Here is a 21057-nt window from a genome sequence, read left to right on the forward strand (position 1 = left end):
ACTGTGCTCAGAAACATACTGGGAGACCACTTAGAGCCAGTGTGGTGTAGTGGTTAAGAGCGGTAGACTTGTAATCTGGCGAACCGGGTTCGCTTCCCCGCTCCTCCACATGCAGCTGCTGGGTGACCTTGGGCCAATCACACTTCTCTGAAGTCTCTCAGCCCCACTCACCTCACAGAGTGTTTGTTGTGGGGGAGGAAGGGAAAGGAGGATGTTAGCCGCTTTGAGACTCCATCGGGTAGTGATAAAGCGGGATATCAAATCCAAACTCTTCTTCTTCTTTAGAACCAGTGCTATATGTTCCCAGTGGCTGCTCCCAGACACCAGTCCACATTTTGAGTCACCTTCAAAGGTAGCCCCACGTACAGCACATTGCAGTAGTCCAAGCGGAAGATAATCAAAGCACATACTACTTTGGCAAGACAGTTGGCAAGCAGGTAGGGTCTCAGCCAGGGTACCAGATGGAGCTGGTAGACAGCTGCCCTGAACACAGAATTTACCTGTGCCTCCATGAGCAGTTTTGAGACCAAATGAACCCCAGGCTGCGCACCTGGTCCTTTAGGGGCAGAGTTACCCCATTCAGGACCAGGGTGTCTGTCACATCTGCCTGCTCCCTGGCCCCCAGAAACAGTACTTCTATCTCGCTGGGATTCAGCCTCAACCTATCAACCACCATCCCTCCTCCATCCTCCTCCAGAGGACACTCACACAGGACATTCACCACCCTCACTGGTTCCGATTTCACACTTCCTAACAGCCTTCTTGAGTCTAAGCATAGAATCATAGAGTTGGAAGAGACCACAAGGGCCATCGAGTCCAACCCCCTGCCAAGCAGGAAACACCATCAGAGCACTCCTGACATATGGTTGTCAAGCCTCTGCTTAAAGACCTCCAAAGAAGGTCGCATCTCCTACAGTATAATTTCTCTAATATGCAGTAAAAGATCATGCACGTTTCAACAGAGTATCTTCTCCCAATAGGAAGATTCCTCCAAGGCTGTCTCTGTGTGGATTCTTCTGTGCTTAATAAGAACAAGGAGATCAGTGAAACTTTCCCCACATTCTGGGCACTTCTGCGGTTTCTCCCCTGCATGCATTCCCATATGCTCGACAAGAGTATGTTTGTGAGGGAAACTTTTCCCACAGCCTGGGCATTTGTGGAGCTTCTCTGACGTGTGGCTTCTCACATGTACCACAAGGTTTCTCTTGCGAGTGAAACTTTGCCCACATTCCAAGCATTTATACGGTTTCTCTCCTGAGTGGATTTGCTGGTGCTGAACGAGGTGATAACTTATCCCAAAACTTTTCCCACATTCTGAGCAGTTATATGGTTTTTCTTCTTGGTGGCTGGCAGCGTGTTTGACAAGGTTCCTTTTGTGAGTAAAGCACTGTCCGCAGTCTGGGCACTGATAGGGTTTCTCCCCTGTGTGGATTTGCTGGTGTCTAATCAGGCAAGAGCTCAGACTAAAACATTTCCCGCAAACGGCGCATTTGTACGGCTTCTCTCCCGTGTGAGTCCTCTTGTGGGCAACCAGGCCTCCCCTCTGAGCGAAGCTTTTCCCACAATCGGAGCACTTGTACGGCTTCTCCCCCGTGTGCATTCTCCGATGTTTGGTAAGTTCAGAGTTTGTGTTGAAGGTTTTACCGCAGTCTGTGCATTTAAATCTCTTTTCTCCAGTGTGAGTTCTCCTATGCACAATGAGGTTCTGTTTGTAATTGTAACTCCTGCCGCAGTGCAAGCATTCGTATGGCTTTTCCTGAACGTGCAGTTCTGTCCCAGAATGGATCACCAGGTGTTTGAGCAGGCCGTCTTTCCGACTAAAGCTTTTCTCGCAATCTGAGCACTTGTACGGTTTCTCTCCTGTGTGAGTTCTCTGATGTCTAAGGAGGTCAGAGTTCATAATGAAGGATTTCCCACAAACGGAGCATTCGTACGGCTTCTTCCCGGAATGGAAGTGCATGTGGGCAAGGAGGCTCCCTTTCCGGCTGAAGCTTTTACCGCAGTCTGAGCAATCATAGGGCGTCTCCCCGGTGTGAAGCCTCTGGTGCTCTACGAGCTTAGATTTTGCATGGAAGGATTTCTCACAGTCCAAGCATTTATACGGCTTCTCTTCCATGTGGGTCCTCTGATGAAGAATAAGGTTCCCTTTCTGGGCAAAGCTTTGCCGACAGTCTGGGCATTTGTAGGGCTTCTCCCCAGTGTGGATTCTCAGGTGTGCCACGAGGTGGGCTTCCTGACTAAAGGTTTTGCCACAGTCCCAGCAGTCGTATGGTTTGTTTCCTGGGTGAGTTCTCTGATGTCTGAACATTTCGGAGTGTGTCCTGAAGAATTTCCCACACTCTGGGCATTTGAATGGCTTTTCCCCTGTGTGTATTCTATGATGTCTAATAAGGTCTGCATTCACACTGAAGGACTTCTCACAATCCAAGCACTTGTATGGTTTCTCCCCAGTATGGCTTCTCTCATGAACCACAAGGTTCCCCTTCTGAGCAAAGCTTTTCCCACAGTCCAAACACTTAAAAGGTTTCTCGCCAGTATGGATTCTCACATGCGTCACTAGCTTAAATTTCTTATCAAAAGTCTTGCCACAGTCTGGGCATTTATGTGGCTTCCCTCCCGTGTGGGTTCTGTGATGTTTACGAAAGTCAGAGTTCAGAGTGAAGGATCTTCCACAGTCCAAACATTTATATGGTTCCTCCCCTTTCTGGGGTTGGGGACGTCCAAATTCAGTGTTGTTGGGGCAGGATTTATGGCATTTTGCGCACATAAACATTTTGTCTTTTGTGTGGATTCTCTCATTAGTAGAGAGGTCTCTGTTCTGAGAGAAGCTCTTCCCACAGATGGTGCATCTAAGTGGGTTTCCCCCTGTGTGCATCTTCATATGCGCAAGCAACTGGGTTTTTGTTTCACAGCTCTTCCCACAGTCCGAGCATTGAAACGTTTTGTCTCCTGTGTGGGTTCCACAATGCTTGATAAAGCCAGCATCCATACCAAAGGAGTCCCCAAAGTCCAAAGACGTGTATATTTCCTCCCTTGCATTATGATCCCATTGATTTTCAGAGGTCATACAGGAGGAGTTTCCACCGTCTGAGCATCCATACAATTTCACTGCCGTAAGGTTCCTCCCACAAGTAATGAGGTTTGGATTCTCCTCTTCTTCTAAAATTACTAGTCCCTTGTCTTTTTCCATCTCTCCCTGGGCTGAGATTTCGCTTTGGTCCTTGAAGCTTTCCTCACCCAGGGTGGACTCATCCACTCCCAACCCCATGGGCTTCCCCTGTTGGCTTGACAATCCATGTTGCTGTTCAGCAGCTTCTGCCTTGACATGGCACTGAGACATGTTCTCGTCCAGTGGTTTCACCAATATCTCAATCTGTTTCTGTTGTTCAGACATTTCTACCTTGAGATTATTCTTCACATCTCCATTATCTGATGGAAGGAAAAGAGGAGACAGTGTGAATCATGCCTGAAACATGATGATTAATAATAATAATAATAATAATAATATTTTTTTATTTATACCCCGCCCTCCCCAGCCTAGGCCGGGCTCAGAGCGGCTTACAAGCAATAATAAAAACAAGATGAATGATTACAACTTAAAAACAAAAGTAAAATACAACATTAAAATAATGGAACATTAAAATATTAAAATGTAGCCTCCTCGCAGGAGGAGAAGGAAAAGAAAAAAAAGAGAGAGGGAGGGAGGGAATCAAATTGACTCCAAGCCAAAGGCCAGGCAGAACAACTCTGTCTTACAGGCCCTGCGGAAAAAAATCAGATCCTGAAGGGCCCTGGTCTCATGAGGCAGAGCGTTCCACCAGACAGGAGCCAGAGTTGAAAAGGCCCTGGCTCTGGTTGAAGCCAATCTAACTTCCTTAGGGCCTGGGACCACTAGGATGTTGTTATTTATGGACCTTGAGGCTCTCCGTGGGGCATACCAGGAGAGGCGGTCCCATAGGTACGAGGGTCCTAGGCCGTGAAGGGCTTTAAAGGTCAAAAGCAGCACCTTAAATCTGACCCTGTACTCCACCGGGAGCCAGTGCAGCTTGAAAAGCACTGGGTGAATATGCTCCCATGGCAGAGACCCCGTGAGGAGCCTCGCGGCAGCATTCTGTACCCGCTGGAGTTTCTGGGACAGCTTCAAGGGCAGCCCCGCGTAGAGCGAATTACAGTAGTCAAGCCTGGAGATGACCGTCGCATGGATCACTGTGGCCAGGTCGGGGCGGGAAAGGTAAGGGACCAACTGCTTGATGCGGCGAAGGTGGAAAAATGTCGCCTTGGCTGTTGCTGTAACTTGCGCCTCCATGGAAAGGGAGGCGTCAAGGATTACACCCAAACTCTTAACGGAAGGCAATGGCACTAATTGGGCCCCCGCAAGAGAAGGGAGTTGGTCCCTCATCCCCATGCCATCCCGACCCAGCCATAGGACCTCTGTCTTCGAAGGATAATGTTAAAAGGTAAAGGGACCCCTGACCATTAGGTCCAGTCGTGATCGACTCTGGGGTTGCAGCGCTCATCTTGCTTTATTGGCCGAGGGAGCCAGCGTACAGCTTCTGGGTCATGTGGCCAGCATGACTAAGCCACTTCTGGCGAACCAGAGCAGCGCATAGAAACGCTGTTTACCTTCACCCGGAGAGGTACCTATTTATCTACTTGCACTTTGACGTGCTTTCGAACTGCTAGATTGGCAGGAGCTGGGACCGAGCAACAGGAGCTCACCCCGTTGTGGGGATTTGAACCGCTGACCTTCTGATGGGCAAGTCCTAGGCTCTGTGGTTTAACCCACAGTGCCACCCGCGTCCCAATAATGTTAACTGAGCTACAAAATAAAGCATGTAATGAAGCAAATATGAGTCTCTGTCCCCTGCTCACTTAACTTGTCCACCAACCATCCTCACCAAAGCCACTCTCTCCCTTCACTCCTCACCAAAGCAACAAATTAATACAATACAATACAAATAGCATATTATATTGTACAAAAAATGTAAAGTAAGCACAAGATTCACAATCATCATAAAAAAGACAGGAAATCCTATCATTAGAGCTCTTTGGTTACTACAATGCACAATCCTGATTGTAAGGTTAGTAATTAGACTCCTATTTTGCTCTTCTCTCTCAGCCAAGGGAGCTAGCTATGGAGGCCCTTAAACTGGATTTCATAAGTTCCAAGTTTTAAAAGCTGCCAAATATGGGGAGATTACTGTCTAGTTTGTGTGTGAAATAAAAAAATTCTGTAAACCACTTATTTAGCTCTCTCTAGTCTCCTCTTGTTCAATAGGATTCACATCTGAAGAGACATGCATAGGATTGTTGGCACATACAGTGGTGCCTCGCAAGACGAAAAGAATCCGTTCCGCGGGTCTTTTCGTCTTGCGGTTTTTTCGTCTTGCGAAGCAAGCCCATTGACGGAGTAGCGCTATTAGCGCTATTGACATTTTAAGGGCTAAAAACGGCTTTTTAAGGGGTGGGGGATTAGCGGTTTTGCTGCTAAAATGCTTTTAGCAGCTTAGCGATTCAGGAAAAGGGGTTTTGGAGCGGAAAAAGAATTCAAAATTTTTCGTCATTTTTCGTCTTGCGAAGCAAGCCCATAGGGAAATTCGTCTTGCGAAGCGCCTCTGCAGACGGAAAACCCTTTCGTCTTGCGGGTTTTCCGTCTTGCGAGGCATTCGTCTTGCGGGGCACCACTGTATAAATATTCTGGATTGCAATGTTTTGATGCTGTTTTTCAGTGCTGTGCAAAAAAACAATAACAAATGATCTTAAATAGTTCAAACCCACAATTGTTCAACAGGGGGGAGCCTCCTTTCTCTGACTTCCTACCCCACTGCACCCCCCCCCCCCCGAAAAAAGCCCAAGACACTTCACATGCTGAAATTCCTTCTGTACAACTATTAAAGAAGCCAGAAGCCTGTTCTCCTTAGCATTTGGCCACCCTGATTATAATTGTTGTTGTTGTTTAGTCGTGTCCGACGCCAGGCACTCCTGTCTTCCACTGCCTCCCGCAGTTTGGTCAGACTCATGTTCGCAGCTTTGAGAACACTGTCCAACCATCTTGTCCTCTGCCGTCCCCTTCTCCTTGTGCCCTCAATCTTTCCCAACTGTAATAAAGTGTGCCAATAAACTGTACTGATCTCATTCACCAGAGAGCTCAGTTGGTTACAGCGTGGTGCTGATGACAGGGAGGTTGCAGGCTCGATCCCCACAAGGGACAGCTGTATATTCCTGCACTGCAGGGGGCTGGACTAGATGATCCTCAAAGGTCCCTTCCAACTCTACTAATTCTATGGTTCTATCTGTGTTTACTTGGAAGTCAAGCCCCCACCGAGTTGTGGGATTGATCCTGAATAAATACTCGAGACTACAAGATTATACACCTTCATATGGAAATGCACCCTACTTAATAAAGCGGGCTTACTTCTCAGTAAAATGCACAGGGGGTTGTTCCCTCCCACCGAAAACCACAGGCATACCTGCTTTGAAATGAAGCCCGCTGGGTTGAAGTGGGATTACTCTTCAGTAAAATGCGCAGGGACTTGCTCTGCCCGACACTCCCAACCCCTGCACACGTGCCCACTCACGTGTGCAACGGGCATTATCCAGCCGTGTACATAAAGGGGACGCTGCTCTGCTACGGGAGAGCCACAGGGACCTTTGGGCTCCTCCGACTTACCTCTCCCGCAGCCACGGGGTGGGAAAGGGACGGGCGCAGACAAAAGGTGCTTCCCCTTTAAACAGCAGAGGAGGACGAGAAAGCGACCAGGCCGCTCTAGGAACAGGTGCTCGGTCGATTTAACTCGTAGGAAGCGGATTCAGTTCAGTTCTGCGTGCGGCTCCTTGGCCGCCTGAGCTGAGCTGAATTTTAAAGCTGGGGTTTCTCGTTTGCTCCTCTGTTTGTTATTCTGTGACTGTAGCTGCCCTTTAATTTTTGTATGGCTTCTAAGCTGGGTCACAGATGCGTGCATTATTAATTTAAAAAGTAAATAAAAATATAGAGTCATAGAACTGTAGAGTCGGAGGGATCCCAATGGTCATCTAGTCCAACCCCCTGCAATGCAGGAGTCTCAACTAAAGCATCCATGGCAGATGGCCAGCCTTTAACAAAAAACAAAAAAACCCTCTTCCCAGCAGAACTAGAAGAAAATCCTCCTTGAGATTTCCCACCGTTCCGTGTTTATTTACAAGCCAGAAGGACAATAAAAACTTGTTTGTTTCAAGCTGTGTTTCTTAATAAGTGCCGTATTTTTGATATTGGCAATTAAGAGAATTGCAGCTTATATTTAATAAATAAATAAATGTATTTCTAAATACAACTAGCCTTAGTGTCTATTCTACCTTTTTCTGTGTTTATGGTTTGCCCCTTTGCCCTGGAATCAGTTCACACAAAGGGTGAGCTATAAATATTTTCAATAATAAACAAATCACTACTGAGGTGCCCTCACAATTGTGAAGACCAAATGTTGGGTGGTTTCTTTCATTTGAAGGATTTTTATCCAGACTCTCAACCGTTACCAAGACATTTGAAAGGGACTACAGGACCCAGACATAACCTGGCTGAGTTGGGATCAAGCAGGTTTCTTTATTAGACAGGAGCATATTAAGCAGCAAGCTCTGCAAGATCTCACACCACTTGAGCTGTTGTTTCTTATCTCTGAGGGCAATTAGGGGGGCTCGGTGTCTTGTATTTATATTTTACTTCTTTGTGTTGACATGGGCTCTGCAGAGGGCCTGAAATGAATGTGGAAGTTAGATCGGAATATTTTGATTGAAGAAAAATTGCTGGAATCCTACATGGTTAAAGTTGCAATTTAAATCAGTATCATCTACTATGAGAGAACAAGCATTAAAAATAGCATAAAGATTATATAAGACCCCTATAAGATTGTTTCAAATGAAGATATTTGAGACTATGTCAGAGATGTAAGGAATCAGGTTCATTCCAATTTATGCGGTGGATAGTGGAAAAGTGTCCCAGTTTTGGACTCTGGTCCTTGCAGGAAGTACTAAAATGACTGGACAGCAATTACGGAAACCTCCAGAATTAGCCCTGCAAAACCTTTTTGGAAACAACGGGTTGTCATTTCAAACCTCTAATTTGTTATCTTCTTGCAGCTAGTTGGTCAATATTGGAAGGACCTCTGAGGCTGTCTGGGGCAAGCCACTGTCCACCTACCCTACAGCTGATGTCATACAGGTAAGGGTGGGGCTTGACCCAAACCTGCCTGGTGAAGCTCCCAAAGCACCTGAGGACCAGCTGGTGGAGCCTTTGAAGTGTTGTGCAGAGCAGAAACCCAGCACTATGCAGGACGGCTTTCCCCTCTTATCAGCTGATGCAAAGGGAGAAGGATGTTGCTCAATGCTGGGCCCGGGTGCATGAGAGAGCTTTCTGCAGGGAAAATCTATATACACTGGTAGAATACCTAATATCTGATTTGCAGTGTCTCATTCACATGGTTGCCCTCGGATGTTGCAGTCAACAAGGGACTCCATGTGCCCCTGTGAATATATGAGCATACAAGCAACTTTTTATTGTGTTAGTATTTGGAAGATCCGGCAGGCTTCATTAGGCATTAATCTAACCAGGGTTTACTTTCTGCTACACTGTAGTCTATGGTTCATAGAGTCACATTTCCTGCTCTGACCTCACTCTTGCGCTACAGCTACTAGCTGCAGTTGGACAAACATTTATGTGCTTTCTGTAATTGGCTGGAGCATCTGGGGAAATTGACTGTAAAATTGACTGGGCCATTTTGGCCAAACAATTTAACATCCTTTGCATCCTGTGGGAGGTGCACAGAGCAGCTGCATTTAGGATGAGAGCAAACAGCAGTTGGGGGTGGGCTAAAACATTTAACCTGTTCATTGTTTCAGGGCTGGAACACAAATAAGTTTCTGCAGCAAGGCTCCATCCTCTAATCTGCATAGTTATGGCACTGCTGATAAAATAGGGATGATACCATGGCAGCAAAAGGAAGAAGTTGCAGCAAAGAATCAAAAGAACTCATGAAACGTCCATTAAATATTCACAGGAATTTATTATAATTCATATGTCACTACCAATGGAAAAAAGGATGCTGGATGCTGCCTTGTACTGAGTCAGACCAAGCATCCATTTAGCTCAGTATTGTCAACACTGTTTCAGGCAGGGGACATTCCCAGCCCTACCTAGAGATGCCAGGCTGTCATGGACCGGTTGGATGCAGAGGAATGGTGGGAGAAACCAGCTGGGGACCCCCCCCCCCCCAAGGAAAGAAAGCTCAGAGGGAGTAGTAATGGGACAACAATGCGTGGTCAGAGAGGGAAGACTGGGAAGGTGTTGGGAGCCAAAGGGGTAACAGGGCTTCGTGAGCTGGGGGAGTTTGTGGCAGAGAGAAGTCCACAATCAGAGGCAGAAGCTGAAGCAAGAGACGAAGGAGACCAAGAGCCAGAGAGGAGTCAGGCTGGGGAAGAGTCAGGGATGTCTCACCCTCCTGCTGTGACCACATCTCCTGCCCTTGTCTCCCAGAACCAGAAGAGGCATGAAAAGATTGGTAACATGCAGACTCCGTCTCCAATCCTGACCCTTCCAGGGAGGAGGAGGAGGAAGACAGTACAGATTTACAACAGGGGTTTGAGGGAGGTAGCAGCTCAGAAGCAGATGAGGGAGAAAGCGGGGAAATCATGGGATAGCTGGAGCAACACCCAGCTGACATGTTGTCATGGTTTTTTATTATTAAAGATTTACAAAAGTGTGCAATGTCTCTCTCTCGTGTTTTTTCCCCATGTAACATTTTTACAAATCAGTTTCATTTGTTGAGACATTAGGAAGAAAAGGGGGAAAGAGGTGGAGGGGGGAGAGATGGGTAGGAGTGGGGTCGGGTGGCGATGTTTCTATTTCACCTACTATATGTAGGGTTTTGTGTCAGCGTTGCTTGTGCAGGTTCTTTGCTGTTCCTTTGGTGGTGAGAGAGGTTGGGGTTGGCCTAGGGTGTGGCTGTTCATTTGTGGTTGGCTGTGGTGGTCTTTCTTTTCATGTGTGAGTGGGGTGGGTGGGTGTTTTGGATCAGGTTAGCCATATTGATTTGTATGCTGTTGGTGGATTTTTGTCGTTGTCTTGTTGGGCTGTGTATGTGATAAAGGGGAGCCATATCGGGGTGAAGGTGTCTTCTTCTATTTGTCCCCGTGTCAGTTTCAGTTTATTGGTTAATTTTTCTAGTAGGGCTGTTTCCCATACTATTTGGTAACATGTTGTCATTAGAAAGCATTCCAGACCCTCCATCTCCCAGAACCCGGCGAGCCTTAAAAGTAGGAGAGCAAAGAGCTCAAAGGCAGAGGGCACTTAGTGGCACCCGTAGAGGAGACAATGAGAACGACAAATGAGGACGTGGGAGAGTCTGGGGGGGGGGCAGATTTGCTCAGGACAACGCCATTATCACAGAGGCTGGGTTCTATAGCCTCTCTCTGTAAGGACTGAAATAAAAAAGGACGTTAAGAAACTTTTCCTTGTCTTTATACTTTCCTAGGCAACCGGCCGGGAGCTGCTGACAGCATCCTGACAGCAGCTGTGCGGAGGTGGGGACCTTCAGTCTCAGCAAGTACTTCATGGAGGCTAGACCAACCAGAGATGAGTTAATATGCCCATTGAGCCTGACACTCCTGTGCAGTGTCGTGTTTTTGCTAATAAAGAGTTAACTCCAACTTGCACAGTGTGATTTACTGCTGGCTCACGTCTGACACAGGGACTGAACCTGGGACCTACTGTGTGCAAAAGAGATGCTCTGCCACTGAGCTGTGCCCCTTCTATGCAAAGCACTTTACAGAGCAATGTAAGCATATATGTCATGGGCAGGGCAGGGGGGAGGAGGAAAGATCTGTGCCCCAAGGAGCTTACAAACTAAACATTGAGAATGTAGGACAGAAGAGAAGAAAGGGGATCAGGAAAGCAGGGAAAGAGTAGGAAGGGATACATGAGGGAAAGTTGCTGCACTTTCATTTCAGTGGCGAATGAAAAATACACACTAGTATCACAAGTTTATAAATCTTTACCATATTCCCCACTTACTGGACTCCCCCCACCCACCACGTCCTAAACTGCCACCTTGCCAAAGGCTATGGGGAAAAAAGCAGTCTATAAATGTAAGAAGATGAATAAATAAAGGAGAATGAAAAGGCCTCAGTAAAAGGCAATTTCCTATGCTCAAAGTTCATTTCACTGACTTTACACATTAGCCTAGGGCCAGGCCACAGCAATTTCCATCAATACATTAGAATAATTTTTACTTAATACAGTGGTACCTCAAGCTACAAACGCCTCAGGTTACAAATGCTTCAGGTTACAAACTCCGCTAACCTGGAAGAGTTACCTCGAGTTGAGAACTTTGCCCCAGGATAAGAACGGAAATCGTGTGCCGGCGGCGCAGCGGCAGCAAAAGGCCCCATTAGCAAAAGCACGCCTCTAGTTAAGAACAGTCTCAAGTTAAGAACGGACCTCCGGAATGAATTAAGTTTGTAACTAGAGGTACCACTGTACACAATATGGATAACACTTTTTAAAAAAATAAACGATCCAAGTGCATCCAAAAGGACGAATACTGTTCAAAGAGGCAAACAAAAAACCTTAAAATAATTAAAATATCTTCATGCACCACAGAATTAAAGGCTTGCCCCAGGTTGCACATTCCCAACCTGATCCCCCTAGGCCCACTTTCAAGGCCTGCTGTGAATGGGATTTCCAACATCTTAATGGATTCTCAACTGTTTAGTAGGCTCAAAGCCCATCTTATGTATTTTTTAATTGTGTCCCTTCCATGTGGATTCTTTGATGTTTAATAAGGGTTGATCTGAGGCTGAATTCTTTCCCACAACCCGGGCATTTATACGGTTTCTCTCCTGTGTGATTTCTCTGGTGTCTCACAAGGTGGTGGTTGTAAATAAAGCCTTTCCCACACAGTGAACACCGGTATGGTTTCTCTCCAGTGTGGATTCTCTCATGTGCCTTAAGTTGTGAAGGTCTGTTGAAGCTTTTCCCACACTCTAAACATTTATATGGTTCCTCCCCTTTGTGGGTTCTCTCGTGATTATGAAGACTTGACGTCTGGTTGAAGCTCTTCCCACACTCAGAGCATTTATATGGCTTCTCACCGGTGTGGATTCTCAAGTGGACAACAAGATTCGATTTCAGGCAGAAGCTTTTCCCACAGTCCGAGCATTTAAAGGGTTTCTCTCCAGTGTGGATTCTCTGGTGTCTGCCAAGGCTCGCTTTCTCACCAAAACCTTTCCCACAATCAGAGCATTTATGTGGTTTCTCTTCCACATGCATCCCTTCATCTGCAAGGTGGGTTTGGTGGTGCTTAATAAAGTAAGATATTTGCCTGAAGCTTTTCCCACAGTTTGGGCATTTATATGGCTTCTCTCCAGTGTGGGTTCTCTCGTGTTCTTTAAGGTTCCCAGCCTGGCTGAACCTTTTCCCGCAATCTGAGCATTTATAAGGTTTCTCTCCTGTGTGGGTCCTCTGATGGGCAATGAGATTGGAGCTCGTGCTGAAGGATCTCTCACAACCCAAGCATTTGTACGGCTTCTCTCCCGTATGGAACCTGTGGTGGGTTGTGAGCTCAGATATTTTTCTGAAGCTCCTCCCACAGTCTAAGCAGGCATATGGTCTTTCTCCTGTGTGAGTCTTCTTGTGCTCTTTCAGGGACCCTAAACGGCTGAAGCATTTCCCGCAATCAGGGCATTTGTAGGGTTTCTCCCCGGTGTGGATTCTCACATGCAAAACAAGGCTGCCTTTATGGCTGAAGCTTTTCCCACAATCGGAGCATACATATGGCTTTTCGCCTGTGTGAATCCTCGCGTGAGCAATAAGGTTTCCTTTCTGATCAAAACTCTTGCCGCAATCCAAGCACAAGTATGGTTTCTCTCCCGTGTGGATTCTGTGATGTCTCACAAGTTTGAAGTGTGCGTTGAAGGATTTCCCACAGTATAAGCACTGGTATATCTTCTCTTCTTGGGTTCTGCCTGAGCTGTTCCCCAATTCAGTCAGTGTCTCTTGCCCCTGACCTTCACAGCTTCCCTCGTGGTCTCCGATTTCACTTTGCCAAGATTTACCTTTGCTCTTCTCCAAACAGTTTTCCTGTTGCCTCCACAGTCCTTGGGGACTTTCAACAGCTTCTGGAGTTTCGGAAACATTCCTTTCAGGGATTCTCTCAGCTGCACAGAGTTCCCCTTGTTCAGAGGCTTGCCGTGGATGATCTATACTCTGAGTTACGCTCCCCTCACCTGATGGGAGAAGAAAGAGACTATAAAGTGAACACACTTTGTATACAGTCTAGCCACTGGTCTAAGTTAGATTACTCCAGTGTGTTCTATGTGGGGCTGCTTTTAAAAACAGTTTGTGAGTTATTTATGGTCGCAGCCAGTACGCCAGTTGGTGATCAGCAGAAGGAATGAAATGTGAGCTTGTAATATCCAGAAAAGCAGTGCAAAGACTGAACAATGAAAGATAGTAATGAACTCTCCCAGCACACTGGGTCTGAAACAGCAATGTATATGAAGGACTACACACATGAAATGGATTTTATAATTATACGATGTAACAGAGGTGCTGTTTTTTAAGGGAGGCGGGGAAGTCATCAGATGCAAGAATGAACTAACAACAAGTAAAGTGAAGGATCAGTTGGACACTAAATAAAAGATGATGCGGATACAGGAGGAAATGATTGACATATGTTTGCAACAGGAGCAGGAAACCTGATATTTTAAGAAATTGTATTAAATTAAAGCAATTTGGTTTGATTTGTAATAATCTGGAAACCGAATAAAAAATAAAAAATAATTTGAAAAATAAAGACAGTTTGGAAACTACAGCTAGTGCAGCCAGATTAATGACAGGGACCTGAAGGACTGAACGTATTGCACAGATTCTGGCCCGACTGGCTTTCCCATAGTTTCTGGGTTCAATTCAAAGTGCTGGTTTTGAACTATAAAGCCATAAACCCCTCCCGATATGAACCAGCCTGTATCAGAGACCCTTCTCTGTGAGCTCTAGCCATGGAGCTACCAGTTGCCACCATGAGACCATCAGAGGACCGGGAAGCAGCAGGTCTGAAGAGCCTGTGTGGTGTTAGTGTTAGTGGTTATAGTGTTAGACTAGGACCTTGGAGAGGGACGCGGGTGGCGCTGTGGGTAAAAGCCTCAGAGCCTAGGGCTTGCCGATCGAAAGGTCGGCGGTTCGAATCCCCGCGGCGGGGTGCGCTCCCGTTGCTCGGTCCCAGCGCCTGCCAACCTAGCAGTTCGAAAGCACCTCGGGGTGCAAGTAGATAAATAGGGACCGCTTACTAGCGGGAAGGTAAACGGCGTTTCCGTGTGCGGCTCTGGCTCGCCAGATGCAGCTTGTCACGCTGGCCACGTGACCCGGAAGTGTCTGCGGACAGCGCTGGCCCTTGGCCTCTTTGAGTGAGATGGGCACACAACCCTAGAGTCTGTCAAGACTGGCCCGTACGGGCAGGGGTACCTTTACCTTTACCTTTAGGACCTTGGAGACCAGGGTTTAAATCCTTACTTGGCCATGAAGCTCACTGGGTGACCCTGGGTCAGACTCTGCCTCTCAGCCTAAGCTCTACCTCACGGGGATTAACTGAAGAAAGGGAGAACCACCTTAAGCTTGGAGAAAAAGGTGGGATATGCAATAAATAAATAATGCCTGGTTCAGGTCTGTTAAGAACCCACTCTGAACAGCATATCCCCCCCCCCCCCCACGCTATTATAATTGCTATTTGCAATGGGTTTCAATGCTGTTAGGTTTCTGGCTGAAAAGCAGGATAAAAGTGCAATTAAATATAAATAATTAAGTCGTTTCCCTAGCTATGCAGCTGTTTTGCCGTTAGGGGGCACATTGATTTAAAACAGACAAACCCTGAAGAACTGAAGGGATTTCCTGAGAAAGGGAGCTGTTCTGTTGCAACTTAAGCCTGCAGCTGGTCTTGAAAGATATCAGGCAGGGATTTAGCCTGTGCATCACCACCCAGCTCTAGCTCAGAGAGGAGATCTGCACCAGCCAGATTACCCTCTGTACACCAATAGGCCAGAGATGTTCAGGTGTTTCCTGATGATCCCTATAAAAACTCCCAAATCAGCACTCAGACAAAGCAAGAAGACTCTGCTAGCTGTGGACTTAAAGCTGTGTATACACCATGCATTTAATGCACGTTACTTCCCCCTGGGAGCTGTAGTTTGTTATGGGTGCTGGGAATTGTAGCCCTGAGAGGGCTACAGGATTCCCAGGATTCTTTGGTGGGAGCCTATGTGCTTTAAATGCATGGTGTATATGCAGCCCAACTTTCGCACTCTTTGTTGCCTAGTTCATTGGTTCATGAGGGTCCTAACTCAGCTACTGCTGATTTATCTGCTGCTGCTACAATTAGTAATGATTATTCAGTGATTTGTTCTACAGTGGTACCTCTGGTTACGTACTTAATTTGTTCCGGAGGTCCGTTCTTAACCTGAAACCATTCTTAACCTGAGGTACCACTTTAGCTAATGGGGCCTCCAACTGCCGCTGCGCCACCAGAGCACTATTTCTGTTCTCATCCTGAGGTAAAGTTCTTAACCCGAGGTACTACTTCCAGGTTAGCGGAGTCTGTAACCTGAAGTGTTTGTATCCCAAAGCGTTTGTAATTTGAGATACCACTGTAGTGTATGTTTTTTTAATGGACTTGCTTTTTATGGATTTTATGAGCTCTTATTCACTTGCTTTTCCTGTTAGCAGGGGCGTAGAAAGGGGGTGCGATAGGTGCGGTCCGCCCCAGGTGTCCCCACTGAGGGGGGTGACAAAATAGTGGGTGGCACTCACCACAGGGCCTGCAGCATGCCCAAGCCACGTGTCTCTCCCGGGAGTGACATGGTGGCTTGGGGCCCTGCGCTGCCTGAAATGGCAGCATGCGGCTTGTGTCTGCCAGGTGGACTCCATGAGCAGCTCAGCGCAGTGCCCCCCCCCCACTGCACAGATTGCCGCGGCACCCCCGTGGGCAGATTGACCCGCCACTCCAGGTGCCAGAGCAGCTAGTTACACCCCTGCCTGTTAGCCGCCTTGTGCAAAGGGTGCCATATAAATCATGTAAATAAATGAGAGAAGTGGAGCCACATCTGACACCAGGATGCGCTAGCCAAGTTTAGAGACTTACAGGACATTTGGCTCCATGGCTGCTCACAAGTCAGAGAAAAACAGGATTACAGCATAGTAACTAAGGGACTATGTTTATACAGTGGTGCCCCGCAAGACGAATGCCTTGCAAGACGGAAAACCCGCTAGACGAAAGGGTTTTCCGTTTTTCAATGCGCTTCACAGGACGAATTTCTCTATGGGCTTGCTTTGCAAGACGAAAATGTCTTGCGATTCTTGAGATTTTTTTTCGTTCCCCACCCCCTTTTTCTAAGGCGCTAAGCTGCTAATAGCCTTTTAGCAGCTAATCCGCTAATCCCTTAAGCCTTTAATAGCCGCTAAACCGCTAATAGCGCTAATCCGCTAAGCCGCTAATAGGGTTGCTCCGCAAGACGAAAAAACCGCTAGACGAAGAGACTTGCGGAACGGATTAATTTCGTCTTGCGAGGCACCACTGTAATTCAGGGAACACCGGTTCAGACTTTGCCTCTGTCACAAATCCATGCCCCAGATCTGTAAAATGGGGATAACCGCACTGATTTATTTATTACATTTCCTCCAACGAGCGCAAGGTGACAAACATAGTTCTCCTCCTCACCCATTTTATCCCTCACAACCCTGTGAGGCAGGTGAGGCTGAGCGTAAGTGACTGGCCCAGCTTTACAGCTGAGTAGGGATTTGAACCTTCGTTCCACAACACTCCAACCCAGGGCTTCCCAGACTTGGGTCTCTAGCGGTTTTTGAACTACAACTCCCATCACCCCTAGCCAGCTGGACCAGTGGACAGGGATGATGGGAATTGTAGTCCAAAAAGAGCTGTAGACCCGAGTTTGAGAAAACCCTGCCCTATATGATTGCTTAATCCTTGGACAGTGCCTGGAAACTTTTAGGTAAAATAAATGTCACAAGAACTGCAACTATTAAGAAGATGCAATAAATACTTCCTGAAGGGCCAAAGGTTTGAAAACCATCGGTTCCCTAAATTTAAGTGGCAACTGTGGGGTTTCTCTTACCTTGCTCCTCTTCCATTTGGCCAAAGTTCAAGAGCTTGCCCTCATTTTTAAGCGCTGAAGGGTCAAAGAGACCATCCTCTTCTCCAGCGTGGGTTTTCCGTGTATGTTCCTGTAGACTCATCCCTGAGGTCTGCCCGTTCCCACAGGTTGTAGGCCTCAAGGAAACTTTGCCCTGGACCCTTTGGGGAAAGCACACAAGCTCACAATCTCCTTCATCCGGGGGGGGGGGGAGGAGCAGGGCAGGGACGTCTCCTCTATGATCTTATACGAAGTGCTGTCACCTGGTGAGTGGCAAGACAGAAGACGGCATTACTAATGAGATTATATGGCACCATCTGTGCTATCAATGTCTACCAGGGCCAGGGGATACAGTTGTACCTTGGTACGCAAACGATTTGGCTCCCAAACACTGCAAACCTGGAAGTGAGTGTTCCGGTTTGCAAATGTTCTTTGGAACCTGAAAGTCCAGCACTGCTTTCTCATATTCCAACTGAGTGCAGGAAGCTCCTGCAGCCAATCAGAAGCCACACTTTGGTTTTTGAACATTTTCAGAAGTCAAAGTTGTTGGCTTTTTGCAGTATAGTAACGCTGCAGAGAGCTTGCTGGGGAGACCATGCATTAAAAAGGGACTCAAAAATAACTTCAACAAGGTTTTAATAACAAAAACAAAAACTCCTTTTACACTAAATACATCAACAAACAAACACGACCCAACCACCAACCCATCCCCCAGGGTAATGGCAGAGCTAGGTGCTGCTCCTTATATACTACACCCAATTCCTGACACAGCTTAATCAATGCAACTCAGCAGCACCTGCTATGTTTCACAGCTATAAAGCTGGGTCTCGTTATTTTGCTCTGGCCCTTGCTCTGGCCCCTTAAAGATATACACATTGGGTGAAACAATGACGAACCTTTACATTTAAAGTAACCATTCAACAGAACAGACTGCCGGAATGGATTCCGTTCGAGAACCAAGGTACGACTGTATATTGATATATTGTCTAAAACCAGTTTGAAGTCCATATTGTGGTTTTGGTTTCATAATTTTTGACCTGGCAATATATTGTGAATCACGATGTGTGTGCTCGTGTGCTATGCAAAGATCACAACATGGGGAAACCGTGAAGCCAGCCAATGCCTCTACATATCTCCATCCTTATTTCAGACATTGCAATATCACAATGTTTAGCCAGCGAAGATCATGGCCACTGGTCCCATCACCTCCTGGCAAATAGAAGAAGGGGAAGAAATGGAGGCAGTGAGAGATTTTACTTTCTTGGGCTCCATGATCACTGCAGATGGTGACAGCAGTCACAAAATTAAGAGACGCCTGCTTCTTGGGAGGAAAGCAATGACAAACCTAGACAGCATCTTAAAAAGCAGAGACATCACCTTGCCAACAAAGGTCCGTATAGTGAAAGCTATGGTTTTCCTGGTAGTGATGTACGGAAGTGAGAGCTGGACCATAAAGAAGGCTGATCGGACACGACTAACCGACTAAACAACAACATATCACAATATTGAAAGCCAGTTATCACCCAGCACTAATACCTGATAGCCAGGATGGCTCTTCTCTGCCTCCACCGTTGAGGGCTGCAAATGCTTCTGAATACTGTTAGAAGTGGGTCTTGAGACCCTCAAGTTAATATCTGAGCAAAATTGGTGAAGCAGCGAAGATTTATTGATTACAAAACGTTCTTGCAAGGGCGGGGGTCCAAAGTAGGCACACCTGGTTTTGGCAAATCATTAGCTTATATTCCCTATACCCAAAGCACAGGTTATCACGACCGCCTAATGACCCTACCAACATTCCCACCCATGTTTAAATCTCCCATTACTATTGATCTCAACGCCCACCCCCCATATTTAACCTGATTCCTATGCATTTACCTATTGATGCAAGTGGCAGAGCCACATCCTGACCACTAGTTGTCCCAGTTACAGGTGTGAGCGAGTTCTATACTGTACCTGCTGAAGCCTACGAATAAACCATATTCCAGCCGCAAGCTGCCTTCTTTACAAGCATCCTAACCAGCGGCAGAGCTAGCCGCTTGGACACCCAGAGCGGCGCACATGCTGTGCACCTGGGGGTGGGGCGATCCAGCCGGGGGACCGAATGGCGTGGCGGCGATCTGCCCCGGGGGGATTTTGTTACAGTCAAAACATATACCGTCATGTGAAAGACAACAATCCCCTGACTGCAATCACGGAGCAGGAATTCTAACAGTCTCCCCATTGGCTGGGTACTGTTGGTTTCTGCTTCCTCACTGAGCAGCGAATGCATGTCACAAGACATTGTTTTGCATTCCACAGTCAGAGTTACTGTTGGGTTCCCACGGGAATGGGAGACTGGATGTGAGGTACACTGGTCTCCTGTTTTTCAGTGTTCTCTCGGTTTCTTTGCTAGAGACGGGAGTTGCTTCTCTGCTCTCACAGAGGTAGGATGTATGTTTGTATGCTCTCAGCATAGCCTGTAAATAATCTTCATCATGTAGCACATTACCTGCTTATCCTTTTGCTGCGTGACTACGCTCTGCTTGGGCTCAAGATAAGACGAGCCTCTATCAACTCCAGATGGGCAGGAGCTGATCAAAATCTCACAAGTACTACAAGGTTTACAGTCTATCCCGACTGCCTAATTACCCTACTAACATTCCCACCCATGTTTAAATCTCCCATTACAGTGGTACCTCAGGTTACAGATGCTTCAGGTTACAGACTCCGCCAACCCAGACATAGTACCTTGGGTTAAGAACTTTGCTTCAGGATGAGAACAAACATCGCGCGGCACAGTGCAGTGGCAGGCCCCATTAGCTAAAGTGGTACCTCGGGTTAAGAACAGTTTCAGGTTAAGAACAGGCCTCCAGAACGAATTAAGTTCTTAACCCGAGGTACCACTGTACTCTTGATCTCGACACCCACCCCCCATATTTACCTGATTCCTATGCGTTTACCCATTGACACAAGCGACAGAGCCACATCCTGACCACTAGTTGTCCCAGTTACAGGTGTGAGCGAGTTCTATACCTGCTGAAGCCTACAAATAAACCATATTCCAGCTGCAAGCTGCCTTATTTACAAGCATCCTAACCAGCGGCGGAGCTAGCCGTTTGGGCACCCAGAGCGGCACACATGCCGTGCACCCAGGGGTGGGGCAATCTGCCTGGGGGGCCGATTGGCGCAGCGGTGATCTGCCCAGGGGGGATTTTGTCACCCCCCTGGATGACACCCGGGGCGGACCACCACCACCGCCCCCTCTTCCTACGCCCCTAATCCTAACCATAAGCTGTTCTAACGATGAGTGTGAGCAAGTCTGGGCTATCTGTAGTTGCAGCATTGTGGCTTATGTGAAAAAGCAACATTATCATTTCTCACAAATTCCAATTGCTGGAAGCCACAGGACGGAAGCATAGGCTTGTTCTCGGCTCCTACTTGCCAGTTTCCCCACAAATGCATCAGTGTGAGAACAGGATGCAGGACCAGATAGGCCACTGGCCTCATCCAGCAAGCTCTTCTTATTTTCTTAATGGGACACGGAAGGAAACAGTGACCCTCTGGCTATTCTTATACTCCAAATGCCTACCAGCCACGCCTGACACCGTCTCCTGTGCTGGCTAGGGATGAAAGAAGCCCAAGAAAAACTCTGGACAGCCGCAGGTTTCCCACAACCGCCTTAAAAGACTTGCCCTCCTGCCGCTGCTTGCAATTCAGATTGTAAACACAGCTTGGCCAGCTTCTGGACCAGTCTGCCTAGCGGCCCCTTTAACAGCAATCGCTGGCATTATACAGGACCAGGCAATCACGTTTAATCTTCAAACGCCAAACAGTAAGAGGGACAGGTGGTTATAAAATTTAATAATGGTTTTATATAAATATATCCACAGGGACAGGTGGTTGGTTCTTGCTAGC

General features: G+C 47.1%; 1 protein-coding gene across 2 annotated transcripts; it reads right to left on the reverse strand.

Moving 5' to 3' along the window:
• Positions 1–955: 955 nt before the first annotated feature.
• On the reverse strand, positions 956–17420 carry LOC310670162 (uncharacterized protein; the record flags this gene model as incomplete). 2 transcript variants are annotated; one of them, XM_083424950.1, is made up of 2 exons in its annotated part: positions 17146–17420; positions 956–3429 (listed from the first exon to the last, which is right to left on the reverse strand). In XM_083424950.1, the coding sequence occupies exons 1-2, from the start codon at positions 17264–17266 to the stop codon at positions 956–958; spliced, it is 2595 nt and encodes an 864-aa protein (XP_083281076.1). In that variant the 5' UTR covers positions 17267–17420. The 2 variants fall into 2 exon arrangements, with proteins under 2 accessions (XP_083281076.1, XP_083281077.1); XM_083424951.1 differs by lacking the exon at positions 17146–17420 and adding an exon at positions 6471–6676.
• Between the last annotated feature and the right edge of the window lie 3637 nt (positions 17421–21057).

The sequence above is a fragment of the Podarcis tiliguerta genome (genome assembly GCF_965153285.1).
Source record: "Podarcis tiliguerta genome assembly, chromosome: 2".
NCBI lineage: Eukaryota > Metazoa > Chordata > Lepidosauria > Squamata > Lacertidae > Podarcis > Podarcis tiliguerta.